The following is a 22,370-nucleotide window of genomic DNA, read 5'->3' on the forward strand; positions in this document are numbered from 1 at the left end:
TGATCAATTACGTTTCACAATCTCTATCAGCATCAGGAGAAAGGCACTTAGCATGTCACTCTTAAAACGATCAGCACCAAATTTCCACAGTTGCGTTTCCACAAAACGCAAATGGGTTTTTAATGAGACCCCTAATTTTTCTTCGCTCGCAAACCAATTTCTGCAGGGTCAAAGTTCTGGCCACCACAGATACCGTCCTCCTAGATATAGGGACTCACTTAAGGACCACTTGGTGTAACATTCTGACATCCTGACAGCGGCTGGAGGCAGGTGCGTTGGACATGTTTTTAACTAACGAACGCAATCGTTTCAATTCATATTATTCTCTTGCCCTAAAAGTATGAGTTGGTTTCCATACCTACATTTTAACCCAGTCTCTTCCCCGGCGAGGCCACCTGTTTGCTCATCTTTCACAGGGCGAGGCGACCAGAACACTTCTGATGCAGCGTACTCTTTGCCCTAAGAGGAGAGGGCTGACGGGGCACCCAGACCTTGCCTCCCCTCGCCGAGGTTCCAGCTCCGAACACCTGCCCCCTTTAGGATTCAGTTCATCCGGCAATAGCCAGAGGGGTCCAACCCAATCCTCCCGCCTGGCGCGGAAGGGACTCGGACAAGGTCCGCGGGAGGGACTCGGACAAGGTCCGCGCCACGGACTCGGACAAGGTCCGCGCCACGGACTCGGACAAGGTCCGCGCCACAGGGGCCTGCTTCCAGAGCACCCGGCGGAGGGCAGGGCGAAGGGGCGGAGTGAGCGCCATGACGCCAGGAGCCTCGGCCAATGGAAACGCCCCGCGGCGCCGGCCGAGCCGCCAGCCCATAAAAAGGAGGCGCTCCGGCATTCCTCAGTCTCTTCTGTTCCGGGCTCGGAGCCTACCCCTGGCACGAGGCCTACGTTATTCAGGTGATTGCGGTCACAGTCCATTGCCCGCCGGCGAAGTTCAGTTGCAGCCCCTGACGCGTCCGAAGGTCCCTCCGGGGCGGCAGTGGCAGGTCTATGGAGAAGGGCCCGGGGCGGGTGCAGGCGAAGCCGCGGGACGCCCGGTGCAGCAATGGGTTCCCCGAGGGGGAGCTGCCGCGGCCCAGGCCCAGTACGCCCACCGAGAAGCAGCCGCGGCCGGAGAGCAAGAGCGTCCAGCCGGCGGACGGCTGGAAGGGCGAGCGGCCCCGCAGCGAGGAGGATAACGAGCTGAACCTCCCCAACCTGGCGGCCGCCTACTCGTCCATCCTGCGCTCGCTGGGCGAGGACCCCCAGCGGCAGGGGCTGCTCAAGACGCCCTGGAGGGCGGCCACGGCCATGCAGTTCTTCACCAAGGGCTACCAGGAGACCATCTCAGGTCAGTGCGCCCGCCGGCCGGCGTGCCGGTCACTGGGGAGGTGGCTGCAGGAAGCGCGCGCCGGCTCCAGTTAGTTCCCGGAGTTGCTCACTCTTGGCGGAGGAAGCCGAGTGCTGTCACTTTTCCGAACCCCGCCCTCGGCCCTGGCCCAGCCGTCCGGCCAAGGAGAGGGCCCTGCGTGGGACGCATTTCGGCCGCGGTGGGAGTCAGCGGCCTCTCCACCCGGGGACTAGTTGAAGCGGCCCTCGCGGGGTCCTCCCCGCTTGCTGCACGCGGCCCTCTCCTCCAGCCTCGGGTTGGCGGGACCGCAGTCACAGAGCCTCCCCACGTCCCTTACCCCCGCCCCCGGGTGGGAGCCTGGAGCCCTTGTCGCCTGAACGCCCAGGGCTGGATGCCCGAGGAACGTGCACCTGGGCTCGTGGAAGTGACAGCTTCCTAGGTCATCTCTGCTCTGGAGGTCTCATTTTTGGTAGGTCTGGGGTGAAGCCTTGGCTTTGTGTGTCTGAAGCCGGGGGTGATTCTTTGCTGTAAACTCGGGGACCCTCACTCTTGCTGACTTGCCAGGGTACCCGGGTGTTCCGAAGGTCGTAATTCTCTTTTGTTCACATCCAGTTCACTCCAGCTCAGGACTTGGCCAGAATTTGGCATAGTTCTGGGCATGGGCTTTCCTGGAGTTTGAAGTGTTGAGGTTTTCGGGGGGTTAGTTTGCTGCTTAAAGCGTTCGCCGCCTTTTCTCCCCCACTCCCCAAACCCCAAAGCAGGAAGGCGACTTCCTGGAAGTCTGGGAGGTTCGCTCGGCTGTGGGACCCGGAGTCTCTCTATCACGCACTTCCCACCCACGCATCCCAAAGGAGCCGGGTTGGCCCAGTGCTTTCGGCGCCTGAGGAGGGTCAGGCTTTTGCCCAGGAGGCCGGGAAGTAGGGGCCGCGGGGTGGCGGTGGAAAATGATTGAGAACTTCGCTGCCTAATTGCTGGGTGAGCGATGTTGGTCACTAATTAAAAAAAAAAAAAGTTAAAAAAGATCTGACTTGCACAGCTCGGACCAAGGGCGTTGTTTTCCAGTCCACATCTTCTGTACCTCTTGGTGACATTTATTCCTTTGGCCTAAGAAGCCTTCTGCCTTCACCATTTCTCAAAGAATAACAGTGCTGCTTTGCGAGGTAACCTCCCTGCTCAGATTATTTCCCCAATCAAGTTTCTGGAGACTTCCTGAATAGATTCTGGGAAAAACTGTTATTTTTGCCCAGTCTCCCCCACCCCAAAGGAAGGGTGAGAAATCAGTGTGAGAGGGGTGAGGCACATAAAGGAAATGACACTACATTTTAAAGCCAAGAAATGGATATCTAGTTCTTTGTCCAAGTTTACTTTTTAAACCTTTGTTGGTAAAAGTTTGGAGCCTCAAATACAGAATTTCAAAATGCGAAGACTGAAGAATACACATTCTTCATTTGGTGAATATTCTACCATTTGGTGATATTCCACGAATGTAATGAAGAAACATTGCGGCGAGCCGTTTCTGACCGGCAGAATAACGAGCCGCCACACGCAAGATTCTTCTCGTATCACACTTTATTGGAGCACAGCTTGGTTGAAGAAAGATGGAAGGAAGACCCCGCAATCCTATAGCAGTCTGCTTATATAGGGATTAAGAACATGTGTCGCTCTGTGATTGGCTTTCGCCGATGGTGCGATTTGTGAGCCAGCATCGGATAGGTCGCTACTTTAAAACCTCATTAGTATACTTAGCGCAAGCGCAGTGGCCACAGGAAGGATGACTCAGCTTATTTCAGCTTCCTGCCGCGTAGCAGTTAGCTGACCGCGCCCTACAAAACATCTTCTTAGGGCCTTGCTCAGTCTGCCTCTTGTGGACACTGAAAGTGTCCGCCGCACTTGGTCAGGCTTTGGGAATCGCCCTAATAGAATTCACAGGAGAGAGGGATTTCTGACCTCGAGAGTAGGGGAGGTCCTCCTGACTTTTGAGACCGAAAGTGTCTCAAAAGGTTTACTTAAGAAATGATTAGCAGAAGTTTGTCTCATGAGCCATAGGACTAATGACTGCAAAGAACACTTCATTCTACCTTAGAAGACGGTTCTAGTCAAGTGTTAATTTATTATTTAAAAAGTCCATGGACCTAGGAACAGAAATCAGGTGAGGGGGACTCTAATCATCTCCCTACCCAAGAGGACCTGGGGGCGAGGGTGGAATGGGGAGGGACTGCTCAATGGGTTCCAGCTTTCCTCTTGGGATGATGAAAACGTTCTAGGACTAGAGAGTGGTGATGGCTGCACACATTGTGAACGTGCTAAATGCCACTGAATTGCACGTTTTAAAATGGTTAAGATGATGAGTGTTATATGTATTTTACGACAGTGAAAATGTCACAGACCATTTAAGAATTATTAATAGCCATTAATTGAATACTTTTTATGCTCTAAGTGCTTTTTGTGGATGGTCTTTGGTTAAGCCTCATTTTTGAGGTAAACGCTGTTCTTTTACCCCATGATAAGGAACCTGAGGCAGAGAGGTTGACAGCTTCAGGTGGTAGAGCTGGTGTTGGAATCTAGGCAGCCTGAATGCAGAACTCTTGCCTGCTTCCTTATGTTGCTACTTGGTGAGATACGTCAGTGTATCTTCTCTACTAAGCATTTCACACTGAGTTTGGACCTAATACTTGGCTCACCAGCATTAAAATAAGGTGGAGTAGAATGGAGAAAATCAGTCTATCATATGTAGTAAGGGTAAATGTTTTGAGAAGCTTACAAGTAGGTTTTATAGGTATGATTTTTTCTGGTATGTACTGGCTCCGGTTGTAGAATGTAGTATTTCTTGTATTTGTTGTGGTCAAAAGTTTGAAAGCCTCTGTCTAGAGGATCACACTTAAGGACTTAATATTGATTTCTTAGAGGTACATAAATAGAAGACAGAGAGGAGAGGGTGACAAGGATGATGCTGAACTTAAAGGAATGAACCTGAAATGGTGGTGGTCCAGGCCTTGGACCAACCTGGGTGGGAGAAGGAAGGATACTTTAAATCTATAGAAAATACAGAAGTAAGTAATAGAGAAAACACTCCTACCCAATCCCTAATTTTTATTTCTTTAGAGAGTATAAGTCAATGACCACTATAGATTATTTTGAATAGAAGCAAACTTCTTTGAAACTGTCACTTTTCTATGCTTGTAGATAAGATACTTAACATCTTTTATATCTCTGTATATTAATTACTTGTTACTAGTGTTGACTTAAGTTTTTTAAAACATAAAATAAATAAAATAAGTTGGTACTTTACATTCCCCAAATTATTTTTTTTAAGCTCCTCTTGAGTGAATTGATGCTAATTTCTGATGTTTGGGGAATTTGTTAGTTCTCCCTGCACTGCAGCGTATTTTCATGACCCTTGCGTGGTACAACTTTCTTTACTTTCCAGTATGTACCTCATTATGGGTGCATCTGTGGTCACCTGTAATGGGGCTCTGTCAAGGTTGTGCAAGTCTCCTGGTTACTGTTCACCACTGGGCTGTAGCTTGTAGTGGAGGGAGGGCTGGAAGAAGACACGATCACCTCTCCCAGGAATGGCTGTCCTTTGAATAGCATCACAGGGTAATCCTTGGACCAGCTCATCTTTATCTGTTGCTATCCCATTTCAATTTAACCATATCCTAGTTCTCTTACATATTCAGAGAACCTTTGATGAGATCTTCTTTTCTATATATTTCCTGTATTTCCACTATTTTTTAAATTCAGAATCCTAATTAAATTGGAGGGTCTGCTGTTGCCTGAGGTCTTTGATCTTCATGTTCTTGTGTCTGACCCTTCTCTTTCCCTGTCCTCTCCTGGGTATAAATAGGAACAACCTCTTAGATAGTATTATCCATCAAAGGTTAAGTGAATGTAACTTGTCTCATCAGTCGTCCTTTTTATAAGTTTATGGGAGTACACAAGAGTCTTGAGTCTTCTGTCACATTTCTAGTTGAAGTAGGTTTTAGCTTGTCTTATCCAGGATGCCAAGGCAGTTTTCATAAATCAGGTTGACAGTGTCCCAAATTTGGGAAGCCTGTATATAATGCAGGAAGAGGAGATGGTATCACAGGTGATGGACTTCTTATAAATTTATTTATTTTATTTTTTAAATTTATTTTTCGCTGTGTTGGGTCTTTGTTGCCGTGTGCGGGCTTTAGTTGCGGCGAGCAGGGGCTACTCTTCATTGCAGTGCACAGGCTTCATTGCGGTGGCTTCTCTTGTTGCGGAGCACGGGCTCTAGGCACGTGGGCTTCGGTAGTTGTGTCACACGGGCTCAGTAGTTGTGGCGCACGGGCTTAGTTGCTCTGCAGCATGTGGGATCTTCCTAAACCAGGGATCGAACCCATGTCCCCTGCATTGGCAGGCGGATTCTTAACCACTGCGCCACATGGGAAGTCCCAGTGATGGACTTCATGACTTTCCCCACCCTGCCTCAACCATGTTCACTACAAGATCAGAACTATTCTCTAAAGCTAAAGCGAGGCAATTAGATAGTTTATTTACACAAAAATGAGTCTTAGCCACTTCATACTGAAACGTGCCAGCACTCACAGAAGGATTTTCTTTTTGAATCATGAACGTCTGTGATTTACCAAATCAGACTGCCATGATGAACTAAGAATTGTAACAACTTCTAAGATGTGATAATACTTATTTATCATAGCCTCCCATATTGTGGGCAAAAGGTAAGTTTATGTCCCATGTTTTAAAGTAGGTTGTAGAAAAGTTAATCTCATTATTGAGAGGTGCTATTTTAGAGGTGTATAGTTCATTTAAATCTTGATTCACTAATAAGCTTCATTTTCATTTTGTTAATGAATACTTCTTACATAGGACTTAGTTCTGTGTATTGCCAGAAAACGTACTATGAATAAAGAAGAAAAAATAACAAGACCATTGAAGTTTATGACTGGAACTTGGGAGTAGTCAAAGTTGATTAAAGCTGTTAAGAGTCATTGAGAATGGAGGAGAAAATCTAGTCTTACTAGTTTCTTTTAAAAATGTATTATCAGGGGCTTCCCTGGTGGCGCAGTGGTTGAGAATCCGCCTGCCGATGCAGGGGACACGGGTTCGTGCCCCGGTCTGGGAGGATCCCACATGCCACGGAGCGGCTGGGCCCGTAAGCCATGGCCGCTGAGCCTGCGCGTCCGGAGCTTGTGCTCCGCAACGGGAGAGGGCACAACAGTGAGAGGCCCGCGTACCGCAACAACAAAAAAAAGAAAGTACCACAGACTGGACTGTTTAAACAACAGAAATCTATTGTCTCACAGTTCTGGAGACTAGAAGTCTGAAATCAAGGTATTGGTGGAACCATACTCCCTCTGAAAATCACAGGGAATGGGGAGGGGAGTGCGGTCCTTCCTTGCCTCTTCCCAGCTTCTGGTGGTAGCTGTCAATCCTTGGTGTGCCTTAGCTTGCAACTGCATTACTCCCATCTCTGCTTCTGTCCATGTCCAAATTTCCCTCTATTAAGGACATCAGTCACATAGGAGTGAATCCACTTTACACCTGTATGCCTTATCTTAATTTAGCTAATTACGTTATTCTATTTCCAAGGTCACTTTCCAAGGTACTGAGCTTTAGGACTTCAACTTAACCTTCAACACAGTTTAACCTATACCAGTGTTAAATGCTATTATTCATAAGACTGACTGGGAACTTTATAATTTCATTTAATTTATTCACTGAGTGCCAACCACTGCGCTGAATGCTGGGAAACAGGCTCAGCAAAACCAGATATGGTTCCTTCCCTCATGGAACAGACAATCTATTAGACTAAAACAGATATTCATCAGAATCACATGAATGAGTGTGATTATAGATGGAGAAATCTAGTGATAAAAAGAACACAGCTCAGTGAGAGCATTTACCAAAGGAACTTGATCTGTGCTAGGAGATGGGAAGTGTGGATGCTTGAGCTGACATCTGAATAACAACGAACACTCCTGATTACTATGTGCTGAGCACAGTTGTGAGTTCTTTACATGTATTGCCTCACTGATCCTCACAATAACCCTACGGGGTAGGTAATATTAGCCGTGTTTTTAGGGATAAGGAAACTGGGGCACAGAGAGAACTTGTACAAGATCATATCTGAAAAGTAGCAGCACTGGGAGAATGATAGAGAATGAGAATCATCATAATCTCTCATAGTCTATTTAATTTTAATCATAATATTTTACTGATTTATTTGAATCAACTCCCCTCCCCTTCCCTTTTTGTATCTTCTCTGCTGTTTTCTTTTTTATTTTATTTTATTTTATTTATTTTTGGCTGCGTTGGGTCTTCGTTGCTGCGTGCAGGCTTTCTCTCATTGCAGGGAGCGGGGGCTACTCTTCATTACAGTGCGTGGGCTTCTCATTGCGGCGGCTTCCCTTGTTGTGGAGCACAGGCTCTAGGCACATGGGCTTCGGTAGTTGTGGCTCGTGGGCTCTAGAGAGCAGGCTCAGTAGTTGTGGCGCATGGGCTTAGTTGCTCCGCGGCATGTGGGATCTTCCCGGACCAGGGCTTGAATCCGTGTCCCCTGCATTGGCAGGCGGATTCTTAACCGCTGCGCCAGCAGGGAAGCCCTCTGCTGTTTTCTTTGTCCAGCTCTAGAAACTCTTCTATGCCTGGGCATTCCCCCACTGACTCATTTGCAGTATACCTCTATTTGAGTCCAGTATTTGGTTGAGTCAGGCTGCAGTAATAAAATTTGCCAGGAGAGGGCAACTATCTAATCTTTGATGAATCCTAGGTTATGAATCCTAGATTATATGAACAATTCATAAGTCCAGCTTATGTAATGAATATGTTCCCTATGGTTATACATTCTCTACTGAGTTTCGGGCAATTAGATGGAGGGATAATTTAGATTGGGGTTAATCAAAGATTGTCTGAATCAAGGTAAATTTGTTATACTCAAGATTGAGAGGACATTTACTCACTAGAATTTGGTTCTGTTATAGCCTCAGTCACAGTTTTTTAGAAGAAGGACTGTCTGTACTCACCTTTGAATGCCTAGCAAATTGCCCAGCACATGTAGATGACTTGATGAATGTTTGAATTAATTTCTTAAAGACAAGGACACCTTCTTGGGACTTCCCTGGTGGTCCAGTGGTTAAGACTCTGTGCTCCCAATGCAGGGGGCCCGGGTTTGATCCCTGGTCAGGGCACTAGATCCCGCATACCACAGCTAAGAGCCTGCATGCTGCAGCTAAAGATCCCGCAGGCCGCAACTAAGATTCCGTATGCAGCAACTAAGACCTGGCGCAGACAAATAAATAAATATTGAAAAGAAAAAAAGACAAGGACCCTTTCTTAACACTTGTCTTTCTTCTACCACAGTGCTCTGTACATAGGTGCTCAATAAATGCTGGCTTTTTTATACACTAAAGAAAAACGTAGGGGATTAGCTTTATGGAAAAGCCACGGAAGTTATTTCTACTGGATCTCCTGAACACTTCTCTTCTAGGCCAGAGGTCATCCTTTAGACATCTTTGTGTCCTTCATAGAGTCCTGTGCCTGTAGAAACTCACCTGTTTGGCGAGATGGCTTCTTCTATATCCAGTCAACATATTATTCCAAGGTATCAGTTGAAGCAACTGGGGTGTTTCCCTGGCACATCAAAATTCTCATGGGGAAGAATCTCTAGAAAATCTGTCAGGATTGCAGTTTTTAAATTATTGTAGAAGTGTTCAAATGTACACAAAATTAGAATAGTATAATGAGTTTCTATGTGCCCATCACCCAGCCTTTAACATAAACATAGGTTTTGCTTCGTTCCTCTTGTCACACACCTTCCCCCACTGAATTATTTTAAAGCAAATCCTAGATATATCACTTCATTGATAAATACTTTACTATATCTTGAAAATAGAGACTTAAAAATATTATCATACTTGAAATCAACAGTAATTCCTTAATAGAAAATATCTAACCAATATTTACATTTCTTTGATTTTTCTCACAGGTATCTCTTTACAAATTGGTTTGTTTGAATAAGGATTCAGACAAGATTCACGTATTATATTTGATAAATGTCTTCAAGTTTTTAAAAAATTTGTTAGTTTGGTATTCTTTTTTATCCCCTAACAATTTGTTGAAGAAACAGGGTCATTTGTCCTATAGAATTTCCTACATTCTGGGTTCTGCTCGTTATTTTTCTCACGATTTAATTTAACATGTTCCTTTAGCTCCTGTGTTGCTTATATACTAGCAGTTAGATTTAGACGCTTGCCTTCCTGCTTCTCCCCACTCCCACCCCCACCAAATAACTCTTAAATTTAGTCAAGAATACTTCATAGGTGGTGGCATGTGCTTCCATCGGTAAGCAGTTAAATATCTAGTTGTCTTTTTGTGATGTTATAATCGATTAGCTTTAAGTGTTATCAGCCAAAGTTGTCCATTACAGAGCTTTTCACCAGCATTTCACTTGACTTTAGAAGCCATTGGTGATTGCCTAGATCCAGTATTTTTTAGAAGTTGAAAAATAATGATGTTTGGTTCTTTAATTCCTTCTGAATTTATTAACTGGAGTTCTTCTATAAAGAAGATATATGGGAACTCTTTAGGCCATCTTTGCAACTATTCAGTAAGTTTAAAAGTATTTTAAATAAAGCTTAAAGATATATAAGGTTGTTAATTTCTCTAATATAATTCTTTAATTCTGCACTGGAGATTGACCTAATTATGCCTCAATCTAGAAGCCATAAAAGAAAATAATTGTTACTTTATATAAAAACTAAGAACTTTTACAGGTCAAATACCAACAGAAATGACAAACTGGGAAGAAATATTTACAATTCATATTGTAGACAACAGGATAATCATACTAATATAAAAGAGATGCTAGAAATTAATTTGAGAGAAAGGCCAAAAACACAATTGAAAAATTGGCAAGACATGTAAGCAGACAATTCACAGGAAAGGAAATACAAATGACTTTTAAATACATGGAAAGATGCTTGACCTCACCTTCAATAAGAGAAATGCACACAGACCACCCAAAGATATACTTTTTCCTTGTTTGATTGGCCAAAGTCTAGAAACTTGATACTGCATTACATTATGGAAGTTATAGGGAAACAAATATTACTGTTGAGAGTGTAAGCTATCTTTATGGAGGATAATTTGGCAACATCTATTAAATTCAAATACACATATCCTATTTGAAAATCCTGCCTCTGGGAATTGCATACACGAAATGACATATGCTCAAGGTTAGTCACTGCAGCCATGAAAAGAACCATCCTATATGTCTAGTCCCTTAGAATGGCTAAATGATGGCTAAAGGAGTTATGTTGGGGGGGACAATAAAATGTTTATATTGACATTAAGAATTGGAGGATACACAAGTGGTTATATGTTAATCAGGGATATGAACTGGGCAGATGGCAGACCAGAGTAGAAGCAAGACTTTTCACTATATTTTCAGTTTGTTATTTTTGAAGTATGTACATGTATTTTCAGATAGATAAATTAAAAACATTGTGACAAAGTTGTTTCAAATTTAGGAGCAAAGGAAATACAACTTTTTAAGGGCTAGCTAATAAGAAAAATCTGGTTACTGAAAACCTTTACCCTGGAATTAGAGAAAAATAGTTAGATGTATATATTTGCAAGCCTGATCTTCATTGTGATCCATATAGTGTAAAGAAAGAGACTGAGTTTGAATGTGACCTTGTCCCTTAACTATCTGTATAATTCCTGGCATGTCTCCAAACTTAATTTTCATCTTTCTCTTTTTATAAAGAATGGTAATACCTGCTTTGCCTGGGCTCTTACAGGAATTAAGAAGGTATGCGAAAAGCACCTGATGCTTAATATATTCCTTCTTTTGTGATGAGGAAGAACTATGGGGTTGGATTAATTGGAAAGTGTTCTAAGAATGTGGGATACTCTGGAGCCCTGAGCCACCATGTAAAAAGTCCAGTTACTCTGAGGCTGCCATGCTGTGAGGAAGCTCTGCCACATGGCGAGGCCACAACTGGGTGTTCCGGCTGATGGCTTTAGCTGGGGTCCCACCCAACAGCTAGCACCAAACACTAGACATGTGAGTAAAGACTCCTCCAGGTGATTCCAGTCCCCAGCCAACTAGTCATCCCCACTGAGCCCCAGACATTGTGGACCAGAGGCCAGTCATCTCTCCTGTGCCTTGTCTGAATTCCTGACCCACGGAATCCCAGGACATAATAAAATAGTTGTACACCACTAAATTCTGGGATGTTTTGTTATGCACCAAAAGCAACTGGACCAGATTTTGAGATGAGGGTGGTTAGAATTTGCATTTGTGCAGAGGAAAAGGGAGTGACTTAAACAGGCCAAGAGATGGCATGGTGGTTTAAGGCTAGAAATTCAAATTTGTGAATTATCGGTATAAATCTGAGAGTTAAGCTTGGAGAGTGCCTGAGCTCCTCAAAGGAGTGAGAAGAGGAGATGTCAGCATTCCGACACTAAGGAGAGTGAGAGAAGAACCAGCAGAGACTGCCCGAAAGAGAGATGTGAGAGGCAGCAGATCCAGGAGTATAAGTGTTGGCAGAAAATGGTTTTAAAAGGAATGTGGAACAGAAGGAAAAGGTCCCGAGACATAGTAGACTGGAGTCAGATTGCCTGGCTTCAAATCCTGTTACTGACCAGCTGTGCCTTAATTGCTTCATCTGTAAAATGGGGCAGTTAATAGTAATCATCCATCTTATAGGGTTATTGTGAGAATTAAGTGAGTTAGTACATATAAAGTGCTGAGAGAAATGCCCAGCATGTATGAAGTGCTATAGACATTTTGTCTGTGTTAGCAGTGAGTACTGAGATTTTATTTGAAGATGTTGTTAGTAGTTTCAATAGCTTAATGTGCTCAGAAGCCAGATTGTAGGACTTTAGGGAGTAATATAACAAATTACAGAAAGTAAGAAATTTTTTGAGGTATTTTTTCCTGACTGGTAGGATCATGTGAGCTTCCCCTTGGTGTGTATCAAGGCAGCAGTGTGCTGGTTGTTGGTGAATGAAAGTGTTAGGTGTTGAAGAGAAGAGTATGGGCACCCAAACCCTGGGAAGTGGGCCAGGTTGTATGCGTGTGACCTCATATGATCCTCCTGTCAACTTGGAGGCTGTACTCATTATAGAGTTGGAAACGGAGAGGCCTCTGGTCAAGTCACTTGCCAGAGGGCACAGAGCAAAACCCAGGTGTGTGTGATGACAGTGCTCATGTTCCAGTGGACACCGTGCCCCCTCAGGTTTTAAGTGCCTATGTTACATTTTCATATGAAGATCCATTTAAGATGTGAGCAGTGTAATCCATAGGCATTCTGTTTTTCTTCTTGAATTCTAGCAAACAGAAAGCCAAGTAGTTTTAGTTTGAGGCATTTCTTAACATCCTGACTTTAAGATAGTTCATGAAATTTTTAATCAGGGGAATTTGTGAATAATTGCAAAAAAATTTAGCTAAATTACATTCAGTTCAAAGGTGGATTAATAACTAACAAACTTTTCCCCACTTAATCTTTTTTTGTTGTTGTTGCGGTACGCAGGCCTCTCACTGCTGTGGCCTCTCCCGCTGCGGAGCACAGGCTCCGGATGCGCAGGCTCAGCGGCCATGGCTCACGGGCCCAGCCGCTCTGTGGCATGTGGGATCTTCCCGGACTGGGGCACGAACCCGTGTCCCCTGCATCAGCAGGCAGACTCTCAACCACTGCACCACCAGGGAAGCCCTCCCCACTTAATCTTTTGAGGGAGATATTTGAAAACCAAAATTTTATACATTTTGTCTAAAGCACATTTAATTATATTTTGATCATTTATACTTTACAAATGTGAGTCTGTTTTAATGGTTTTACTATTTGGAAACTTCAGTTCTGTTTTAAATCTTTGTTTTTAGGGTTTGTACTTTTTCTTAAATGCAGTTATAAATTCTTAATCTTTCCTTTTATTTAAAGTAATTTTTTCTGTAACTACAATGGTATGTAAGTTTGAGATACAATTTATTTTATCTTCTCTTTGAATAATTAGGCAAAATAATACAACATAATTATGTTGTATCTCTACCAACTTACCCAGTTGTGTTTCCTACAGCATGTTTGCAACTGTGTTGAAGTGCATACAGTTGAATGTTGTATATTCTTTTTTTGATTTGTTTGCTTTAAAGCATACACGACATAAAGTTTACCATTTTTAAGTATATAGTTCAGTGGCATTAAGTACATTCGCATTGCTGTGCGACCATCACCACAGTCTATTTCCAGAATATTTTCGTTATCCCAAACTGAAACCATATTCCTCAACCAATAACTCCCTGGTCCCCTTTTCTCTCAGCCCTTGGCAACCTCTGTTTTACTTTCTGCATTTGAGTTATTCTAGGGACCTCATATGAGTGAAATCATATCATTTTGTCCTTTGTGTCTGGCTTATTTCACTTAGCATAATGTCTTCAAGGTTCGTCCGTGTTAAGAGCATCATTTTAAAGTTAGAAAAGAACCGTTTGGTCCTTGTTTGAGCCAGTAACTCATCTATAGAATGTTGTATGTTTTTAAATTTGTAAGTATTTTATTTTCTTATTTTAAGAAATCTTTAGAATTGAAGATATATTAGCTGTGTGCATATTTATTTTTCAAACATCAGGCCTGTGAATGACCCTGAGCTAACTGTTAAAAGGGAAGCAAAACTGGTTGACACTGGCTTGGCCCTCAGGGAGCCTCTGGTCTGTGCTAGCCGGGACCAGCACTAAGTTCCTGCAGAGAGGAGCAAGTGGGGTCCTGTGTGGTCAGAAGGAAGGTGGGTTCTTATGGCAGAGAGACTTGAAACCACAGATGACTATGGAGGAGGTAGATTTTGAGCTGAACCTAGAAGGAAATTCATTTTGAATTTTTTTTTTTAAACAAATAGTCCGTGATAGTTAAGAGAAGATTACTCTCTTAGGTGTTCTGGAATAAAAGGAATACACTAATATTCATAGTTTTGTGTACCATAGAGTTAAAATTAAATGAAGCTTTCAAAGCAGGTTTATTTTAAACTTTTTAAAGATCAGCATGGGAAGGCATTAGGGCTGGCTTCTTTCTCTGATGTTTCTAAAGTCCATTTTGACCAGTCAGCCCTTCTAATGAACAACTTTACCTGAACACATGTTGCTTGTCCAGGCTTTATAATCTGGTCGTTCATTTCCTCTTGCAATTCTTCCTTCTCATTAATCCCCTTGGTTACTCGTGCCCCAGGTCCTGACTCTTATACTTCCTGAATATCTCTAGACTCTCTTACCTTCTCTTGCTCTGACTCTTAGTCATCTCTCACTTCTTTACTGGCTGTCTTGCCTCCTAGCTTGTCCTGCTCCCATCCATCAGTGCCAGAGTGATTTTACAGACATCGAGTAGATCTCTTCCTTCCAGAAACACTTGACTGATTTCCTCCTGTCTTTCCTCACCACGGCTGTAATGTTTCGTTGTGTTCCAGCCTCTTGCCTGCATTTTTAAATTCTCTTCCATCACCACCTCCTCACGAGGGCAAGTGAGCATTTTAGTTTAGTGCATAGCTTAGTGCATAGGCTGTTTTGAAAATCCACTCTGTCTCCTTCTCACACTGGAGCTGGAGACTGAGGCAGAAGTCCTACATGAGGCTTGTTCTGCAATATTTGGCCCTTATGCCTGCTCTCTTCCTCTAACTGTTCCTCTATTTTTGTTTTTTTTTGGTTTTGGCTGCTAACCATGAGAATCCTCCCCCCTGCCACCTCCACCAGTCAACACCTTTTGCCTCTCTAGAGTTCTGTGAACAGACATCCAGGTTTAGGTGAGGAAATTGGCAGTTGCTGAGTTCTGGGTTGACATGTTTTGAGATCTGGTTGGTCCAGATGCTGTTTCAGTGAAGTTCATGGCTACTGATGTGAGGCATGATCATACATGTATTAGTTTTTATTCTAACTAGGAATCAGAGCCCAGTTCAACAGAGGCCATTGACAAATGTCCCAAACAAGGAATTTGTCACTAAAATAGCTTAAAAGACAATTACACCGATGGTATAGTTTATGCACTCGCAGTAAGATGTTCATGAGCAGTGATGAAGGTACTGGGTGCTGGAGTTCAACTGAGAGGCTGCAGACTCGGCGAGGGCTCTGCAGAACTCCAGGCCGCTTTAAGGTAGAGCTGCTGTAGATCACACCTCTCTAGCTGACCACCCCTTCAAGACATAAGTGCTTCTGTTAATGCACAGGCAACTGTGGAGGAGTGCCACTCTGGTTGCCCATCAAAAACAATTTGCCTTTCAGCCATAAGGGTAAGGTGCAGTTAGCTGACAGCCTCCAGCGCCTTCAGGATTTGCCTCAGTGGAGGCCAAGCTTAGCCCATGCTGTTTTTTTCTCTCATTTTAATATCTAACTCTTTCTATACCCCTCCAGCACAATAAACTGAGCCTTTTCAAGGGTGGCCCTTTACAAGTGAAGTAGTTTATAAGAGGGCGACAAGTCTTTTAGCTACATATTTAGCATGTTAGAAATGTTCACTGATATAATATTGATGCTAAGGGTCCGTTGGGTGTTTCTCAAACCATTTTAGTGTTAGCAAAGACTCATCCTGGTATAATGGGAAGAACAACTACTCTGGACTAGTCACAGCATCTGCACTAACGAGTTTATGACCCTGCACAAGTCACTTTCAAGACTATTGTGGATCTGGTCTGCGGGGAAAGGCAGTTAGACTAGAGTTGGATTGTCTCGCCAAGGTCTCTGTAGTACGGGCACGCTTGTTGGCATTCTCTCTTTGCTCACTCTGTTGACTTCCAGCAGCTGACAGGTGAGGTCCTAGCAAGGACCTTAGGCTTCTTTTGTTGCTAGAGGCGCTGTTTTCCTTTGAAACCTTCAAGCCACACAGATGGTTTCTACGGTAACAGGTCTCTCTTATTTTTCTTGTGACGCAGATTTTTTGAAAGGTTCTTCATCGATATGCTCTTTAGGGTTGGTGATCTTCTAACCTATAGCCCCTTTGCTTGGACAAAACATTTATTTAAAGACTTTCCCCTCAGGAGTATTGTAGACACTTCTCCAAGAAGAATAAGTAGTTGCTAGTCATACTAGCACTTGAGGTTTCAGTCTATTAATAAAGCTTTTTACAATTAGAAGAGGAATTGTTGGATTCGTTGGTTAAACAGTAATGCCAATAAAACTGATATTCTGTTAGAATCATGACATTTTATTTTACTTTTTATTATGTAAAATTTCCAAACACAAAAGTAGACAAAATTGTATGAGGGACAGCTGTATACTTACTACCTAGATTCAAAATTAACATTTTGTCATATTGGTATGGTCTGTTCTTGTACTGAGAGCAAATCAGAGATGTGTATTTAGAGGTAAAATGTCACCCTTGAAGGTGTTTTTCTTCTTAACCGTTTATACTATCCTATACTAACTAGTAATTCCTTCTTATCATTTAGTACCTGATCTACATTCAGATTTCCCCAGTTGTCCCAAATGTCTTTCACTCATGATTTGTTCAAACTAGGACCCACTCAGTATCCATACGTTTGCATTTGATTGTTAGGTTTAAATCTAGAAAAGTTCCTACTACCCTCCTCCCCCCGATTTATCAGAGATTGTCAGCTATCCTGTAAGATACTCCACCTTTGAGATGTGTGTGATTCTTTTCTTCTTGTTTTCATTTAATTTGTTTCTCTATCCCTCATATTCCTGGAAACTGGAAGTTAGGTCTAAAGACTTGATTAAATTCAGGGAAAACCTTTTTATTAGGAATGCTGTTTTCTTCATGCAATATCACAATCAGGAGAGACACAATATTTGGATCTTGAAGATTGTAAGACTCTAGTTGGTTTGAAAAGCTATCTTTTACTGGTTTCCTAGGATAAACTTCCATAGAGAAGTTCCTTTTTTTAAAAAAAAGTCTTTTTATTAGTTTGAAGATTTAATGTGATTCTCCTTTTCCCCTGAAACTGTTCCAGTTTGATTTTGGAAAGTAAAGGTCAAAGTAGCATTAAATTACTGAATTTTCCTGCATATAAACCAAATAAATAGTTGGCTAAACAGTATTTTGTGACTGAGGTGCACCAGCTCTGGGCTCTAGCAGATGGTTGTGATCAGGCCACTCTTCCTAGCTGCTCTCCTGGGCTGGCGGTTAGCTTGACCCTCTCTTCTCCTTCAGCCTCCGTATACATAACTATTGATATTTTATTTTTCTTTTAAAGAATCGGATTTGCTCTCTTCATTTCCTTTGCTGTTCTAGGCCTTGTCACCTCATGGCTGCAGCAACTCCTGGTTTGGCTTTCCAGCCACTGGGCTCACCAGGTTCAGACTTCCGGTGGCTGGTGATCAGGCTCTCACCTGGCAGTCAGAGGACAGGCGTCAAAATCCAGCCCTCAGACCAGCAGTTGGCTCTTCTTCAGCAGGCACTTAGTGTTTCCAGATAGAGCATCAGTTTCCTCATCTGTCAAATGAGGATAATAACTTCTGACCAATGCAGAGTGTGGCAGGACTTGAAAGAGGTTATGAACTAAATGTAAATTTTAACTTGAAAAATGCTCTAAAACAGAAGGGAATTTGGTTTCTGCCCAGTGCATGACCCATTCAGGCAGTGTACCTCTCCTTTTATTGTTTCTCACCTCTGTATTTCATCTCATATAGTACCTCCCTTCTTCACGTCCTCTAGAAAACCCTCTCTTCCTTTCCTCGTATCCATCCTTAAGGCCTGGCTCAAATCTTTATCCAGTTTAGCCGTATTTCTTCTCCTGGCCCATAATTTTCCCTTTTTGTAAACTGTTGCTTTTGTAGTTTAGCTATAGTCATTATCCAAATATTTTTACACATAGACTTCTTATTTCCTCAGATCTTAAGGTTCTTGAGGTCACAGTCTGATATATTTGCGTCCAGCTTGGAAATTAGTACAGGATTTCTATGAAAACATGATCATGTTACCTTTGAAACTGGTTTCTGGTGCATTGGCTGTGGGGGCCAATTGGTGTCTTAAATGGCTGATATTTTTCCTGGGAGATGGGTACAACTTTCTTGTGTGAGGTCTTCCTTCCTCTATGTTTTGCTGGGCCATGTGGCCCTCTCTGCCACCCGCTCTGAAGGTGGCTCCAGCTTCTTCCCTTTGTCTCTCCTGGTCACTCACCCCACCACCTCCAACCTCAGTCTCTCTTCCAGGCCTCCTGGGCAGAGCTCACAGTGTTCCGTGCAAGTTGTCACCCTGTGACTTGGGGACTGTAGTGAGGGTTTATGGTGAAGAATTATATTGCCCACTGTTTGGCCTTGCTGAACAGCAAGTTAGAGCCAGTAGTGGGTCCATTTTCAACCTTCATCCTCTTTCACCCCTTAAAATCCTACGCTCCCAGCTTGACTGGTTATCGGAATCATTTCGCTTTTTAAAAGACGTAATCCTGGGATCACCCCGACACCCAGTGACTCAGACTTTATCAGGGTGGCTTGGGAAGCTGTGTTTTCCAAGGCTCCCTATGATTGGCTGTATTTGGGAGCCACTGTTCTAAAAGATGATCCCTTGTCCCTTCATCATTTTTCATGAATGATAGAGACTTGCACACCCTGCTGGTACTTATTTGTCGGATAGCATTACAAATGGTTCCATGACATCCGTCAGTGTGAAATCTCACGGCATAAGTGAAAGTAGGATGATAAGGGATGAGCCTATTAAAGGCTTTGAAGCAAATGGATAGTTTATCAGATTGGTGTGCTCTTTCTCTAGAACTGCTGCACACCAGACGGTGTTACCATCTGTTTTGTAAATTCCATTTTCAGTTAAACAGCTGGATTGTGAAAGGTATACAGAATTATCCAATTAAAAAACTAAATTTGGGCTTCCCTGGTGGCGCAGTGGTTGAGAGTCCGCCTGCCGATGTAGGGGACACGTGTTCGTGCCCCGGTCCGGGAAGATCCCACATGCCGCAGAGCGGCTGGGCCCGTGAGCCATGGCCGCTGAGCCTGCGCGTCCGGAGCCTGTGCTCCGCAGCGGGAGAGGCCACAACGGTTGAGAGGCCCGCGTACCGCCAAAAAAAAAAAAAAAAAAAAAAAAACCCTAAATTTGACAGGTGTGTATTTTTTTTAATGATTCCTTGAATACACTGTGTTTCTTTCTTTAAACAGCCTTTTAAGGATCTTATTTTCCACAAATAAGAAACTTTTACCACAGATTTTCAGAGTAGTTAAACTGTGACCAGAATGAGAGTTCTTTGGCTTAGGTAACTTTGAGAGTTAATGGTGTATATGATTGGGAACCTTCGGTTTTATCCATGAATAAATCTGAATAGTTTAAAACAGGTGCTTTTGTCTTCCTCAGTACAGAAAGCCACTAGCCATTGCTGTGCACGTCTCAGAAGCTGACCAGTGGAGCGGGAGGGTAATCCTGTTGTAATTTGGCATTGATCTCCAACACTCGCAGACTTGTGCAAACCAGGAACCTGGGAGTCATGTTGAATTCCTTTTTCAAAACCATCCTCTTACTTGTGAGGACCCTGCCACCCAGGGCACAGTCGGCACAGAACTTGAAAGAGAACGCGGGTCTCTGGACTCTTTTAGCTCATTCCTTCTACTTTACCATACTATACTTCTTGAACTACTGTGCCTGTGGTTCCCTAAGAGCCAGTTAAGTAATTGTGGGTAGAGAGATTTTATGTGCTTCCATTTTCTCATTTCAGTGTTTTAATGTCTTATAGATAAACTGTAACAAACATTACTGTTGTGATCAAGGAAAAGGTCTTAATTAACTTCATATATGAAACTTGTCTCTCAGGGAGAGATGTTGTGTTCATGAAAACGGCTGCTGAGAGGATGGGAAGAGCATACTGCTGCTGTATTTGCTGAAACATGCATATCAATACTCTTTTGAGGGCAGCTAGCACATTTATTTCCATAGCCTTGGCTCTGTATTTTTTCCCCAGCTTTATTAAGATATAATTGATATGTAACATTGTATAAATTTAAGATGTGCAATGTATTGATTTGATACACTTATATGTTGCAATATGATTACCACCCTTTTAAGATCTACTCTCTTAGCAACTTTCAAATATTTAATACAGTATTGTTAATTATAATTAAAAAGCTAGGTGTTAAATCCCTAGAATTTATTCATCTTCTAACTTGAAGTTTGTACTCTTTGACTAACCTCTTCCCATTTCCTCCACCCTCCCAGCTTCTTGTAACCATTATACTCTGTTTCTACAGGTTCGGCTTTTTTAGATTCCACATGTGAGATCGTACACTGTTTGTCTTTCTCCATCTGACTTATTTCACTTAGCATGATGCCCTCAAGGTCCATTCATGTTGTCTTAGCTATATTTTAGTTGCTTAGGTGCAACATGGGAATTTATCTCTGCCAAGGATGGCAGGAAGGAAAATTTCCCAAATAACCAAACTTTGACTTTCTTTGCAATGCACTGGATCTTTCCTGCTGACAAACTTGCAGTTTATGAAGTACGTTCATGGAGGATATCAGAGCTGTGCAGCAGCTCTGCCTACTTCAGCAGATGGTGCGAATTGTTGTCTAAAGTCATCTTAGTTTCTGTCATTATGTCAGTCTGTGGAATATTCGTGTTCATGCTTATTTTGGCCAGTTTACAAATGTTAGCTCTGTCTTGTTAAGTGCAAAAAGCTGTGCCTGTTGGAATACTAACAAGAGGTGTATTACCATGATGGAAATGAAAGCAGAGATAGTGATTTTCTTTTCTCTTTTAATTTGTTTTAATGTTGCTCGTACTCATAGGACAAACTTTTCAAACAGGAGGTAGAAAGCAAAAAGTTTCAGTGCCACACTCAGGGCAGAAGCCTTTGTTTTAATTGCAGAGTGTGATTTAGGGAGGTTTCTGAAGGCGTTTGCAGCATTGCGTGAAGCAGGCTGTGTCTTTCCTGTGGAATCCTTCTCTAGCCCCAGTCTTGTGCAAGGGTAACCTCAGTTGCTTGCTTTTCTTTCAGGAAAAAAACAAAACACCAGCATGTGTAAGAACTCCTCAGTTTAAAAAATCTTTTTTTTATTAATGAAATATCTCAAATATACAAGAAAAGGTATAAAGAACTAATTTAGCCAACATTCATCCAATTTTAGCAAACCTTAATATTTTGCTATAATTGCTTTAAAAAATACAGATAAAGCTCATAGTTATCTCTTTCTGATCCTGCTAGCCTCCCTGTGCAGAGTTAACCACTATCCTGAATGTGATCTCTTACTCTCATGCCTATGTTTTTACTTTCATTTTATGTGTGTGTCCACAAACAACAGGTAGTATTGTTTCTACTTCATTTAAATGGACATACTCTTGTCAATGAAAAAAATTAATCAATAGTCAATCTAAGTAAGAAATGGAAAATTTTATTTGAGCCAACCTGAGGATTATAACCTGAGGGACAGTCTCTCAGAGAACTTTGAGAACTGTTCTGAAGCGGTAAGCGGGGAGGTCAGTACATATGTGATTTTGACAAGGGATAATCAAGCATACATCTTGGTCGAAGGTTACTGCTACTCACAGGGAAGAGAGACCTTAGTTAATGGTTTTAGTGCTTTTCTAAGTAAGATGTATAATTGTTCTTCTGATGCACATTTAAATTCCTAATATTTGTTATTACCAATAATGTTGCAATGAGAATTCTTATGTTCCCTTGGCCACATGAGTTTCTTTGGAGTCTTCTAGTTTAAGGAAGTAAATCACAGGATAAAGACTGAGATATTAATTAGATAAAATGGAAGATCTCTGTTTAGCTCTGGCTCTGTGCACGGTGTGTAGGGTATTGTGTGGAAACTCCAAAGCCTTCAGCTACAACACTTACCTCCAAGGTTGGGAGAAATCAACACAGATAAGTGGTACCAGGAAGTACAATGAAGTAAGTACTCTATGCTGGTTGAGGCAGCTCTAATGTTACAGGGTTTGGGCCAGTGATTCAGATCTTTCTCCCCTAAATCAGGTGGGCTTATCTTTGTTAGCCCCTTGAGTTGGTTTAATTCCAGCCAAGAGCGAAGAGGCCTGATGCCTTGTTAGGTCTCACTCTCTGCGTCTTGTTCTCTCTTAATTCGAAAACCAGTAAGCAGACCCCATTCTCTCTTT

General features: G+C 42.7%; 1 protein-coding gene across 2 annotated transcripts in view; it reads left to right on the forward strand.

Annotated features, from left to right (window-relative positions):
• Positions 1 to 843: 843 nt before the first annotated feature.
• The window catches only part of GCH1 (GTP cyclohydrolase 1), a 53,920-nt gene continuing 32,393 nt past the window's right edge, over positions 844 to 22,370 (forward strand). For both annotated transcript variants that reach the window (XR_013827312.1, XM_079914761.1), the window contains exon 1: positions 844 to 1,334. Coding sequence is in view for 1 of the 2 variants with exons in the window: in XM_079914761.1 (XP_079770887.1) it covers positions 995 to 1,334 (340 nt within the window). In the remaining variant the exon portion in view is untranslated. The remainder of the gene's footprint in view (positions 1,335 to 22,370) is intronic.

The sequence above is a fragment of the Stenella coeruleoalba genome, assembly GCF_951394435.1.
Source record: "Stenella coeruleoalba genome assembly, chromosome: 2".
Taxonomy (NCBI): Eukaryota; Metazoa; Chordata; class Mammalia; order Artiodactyla; family Delphinidae; genus Stenella; species Stenella coeruleoalba.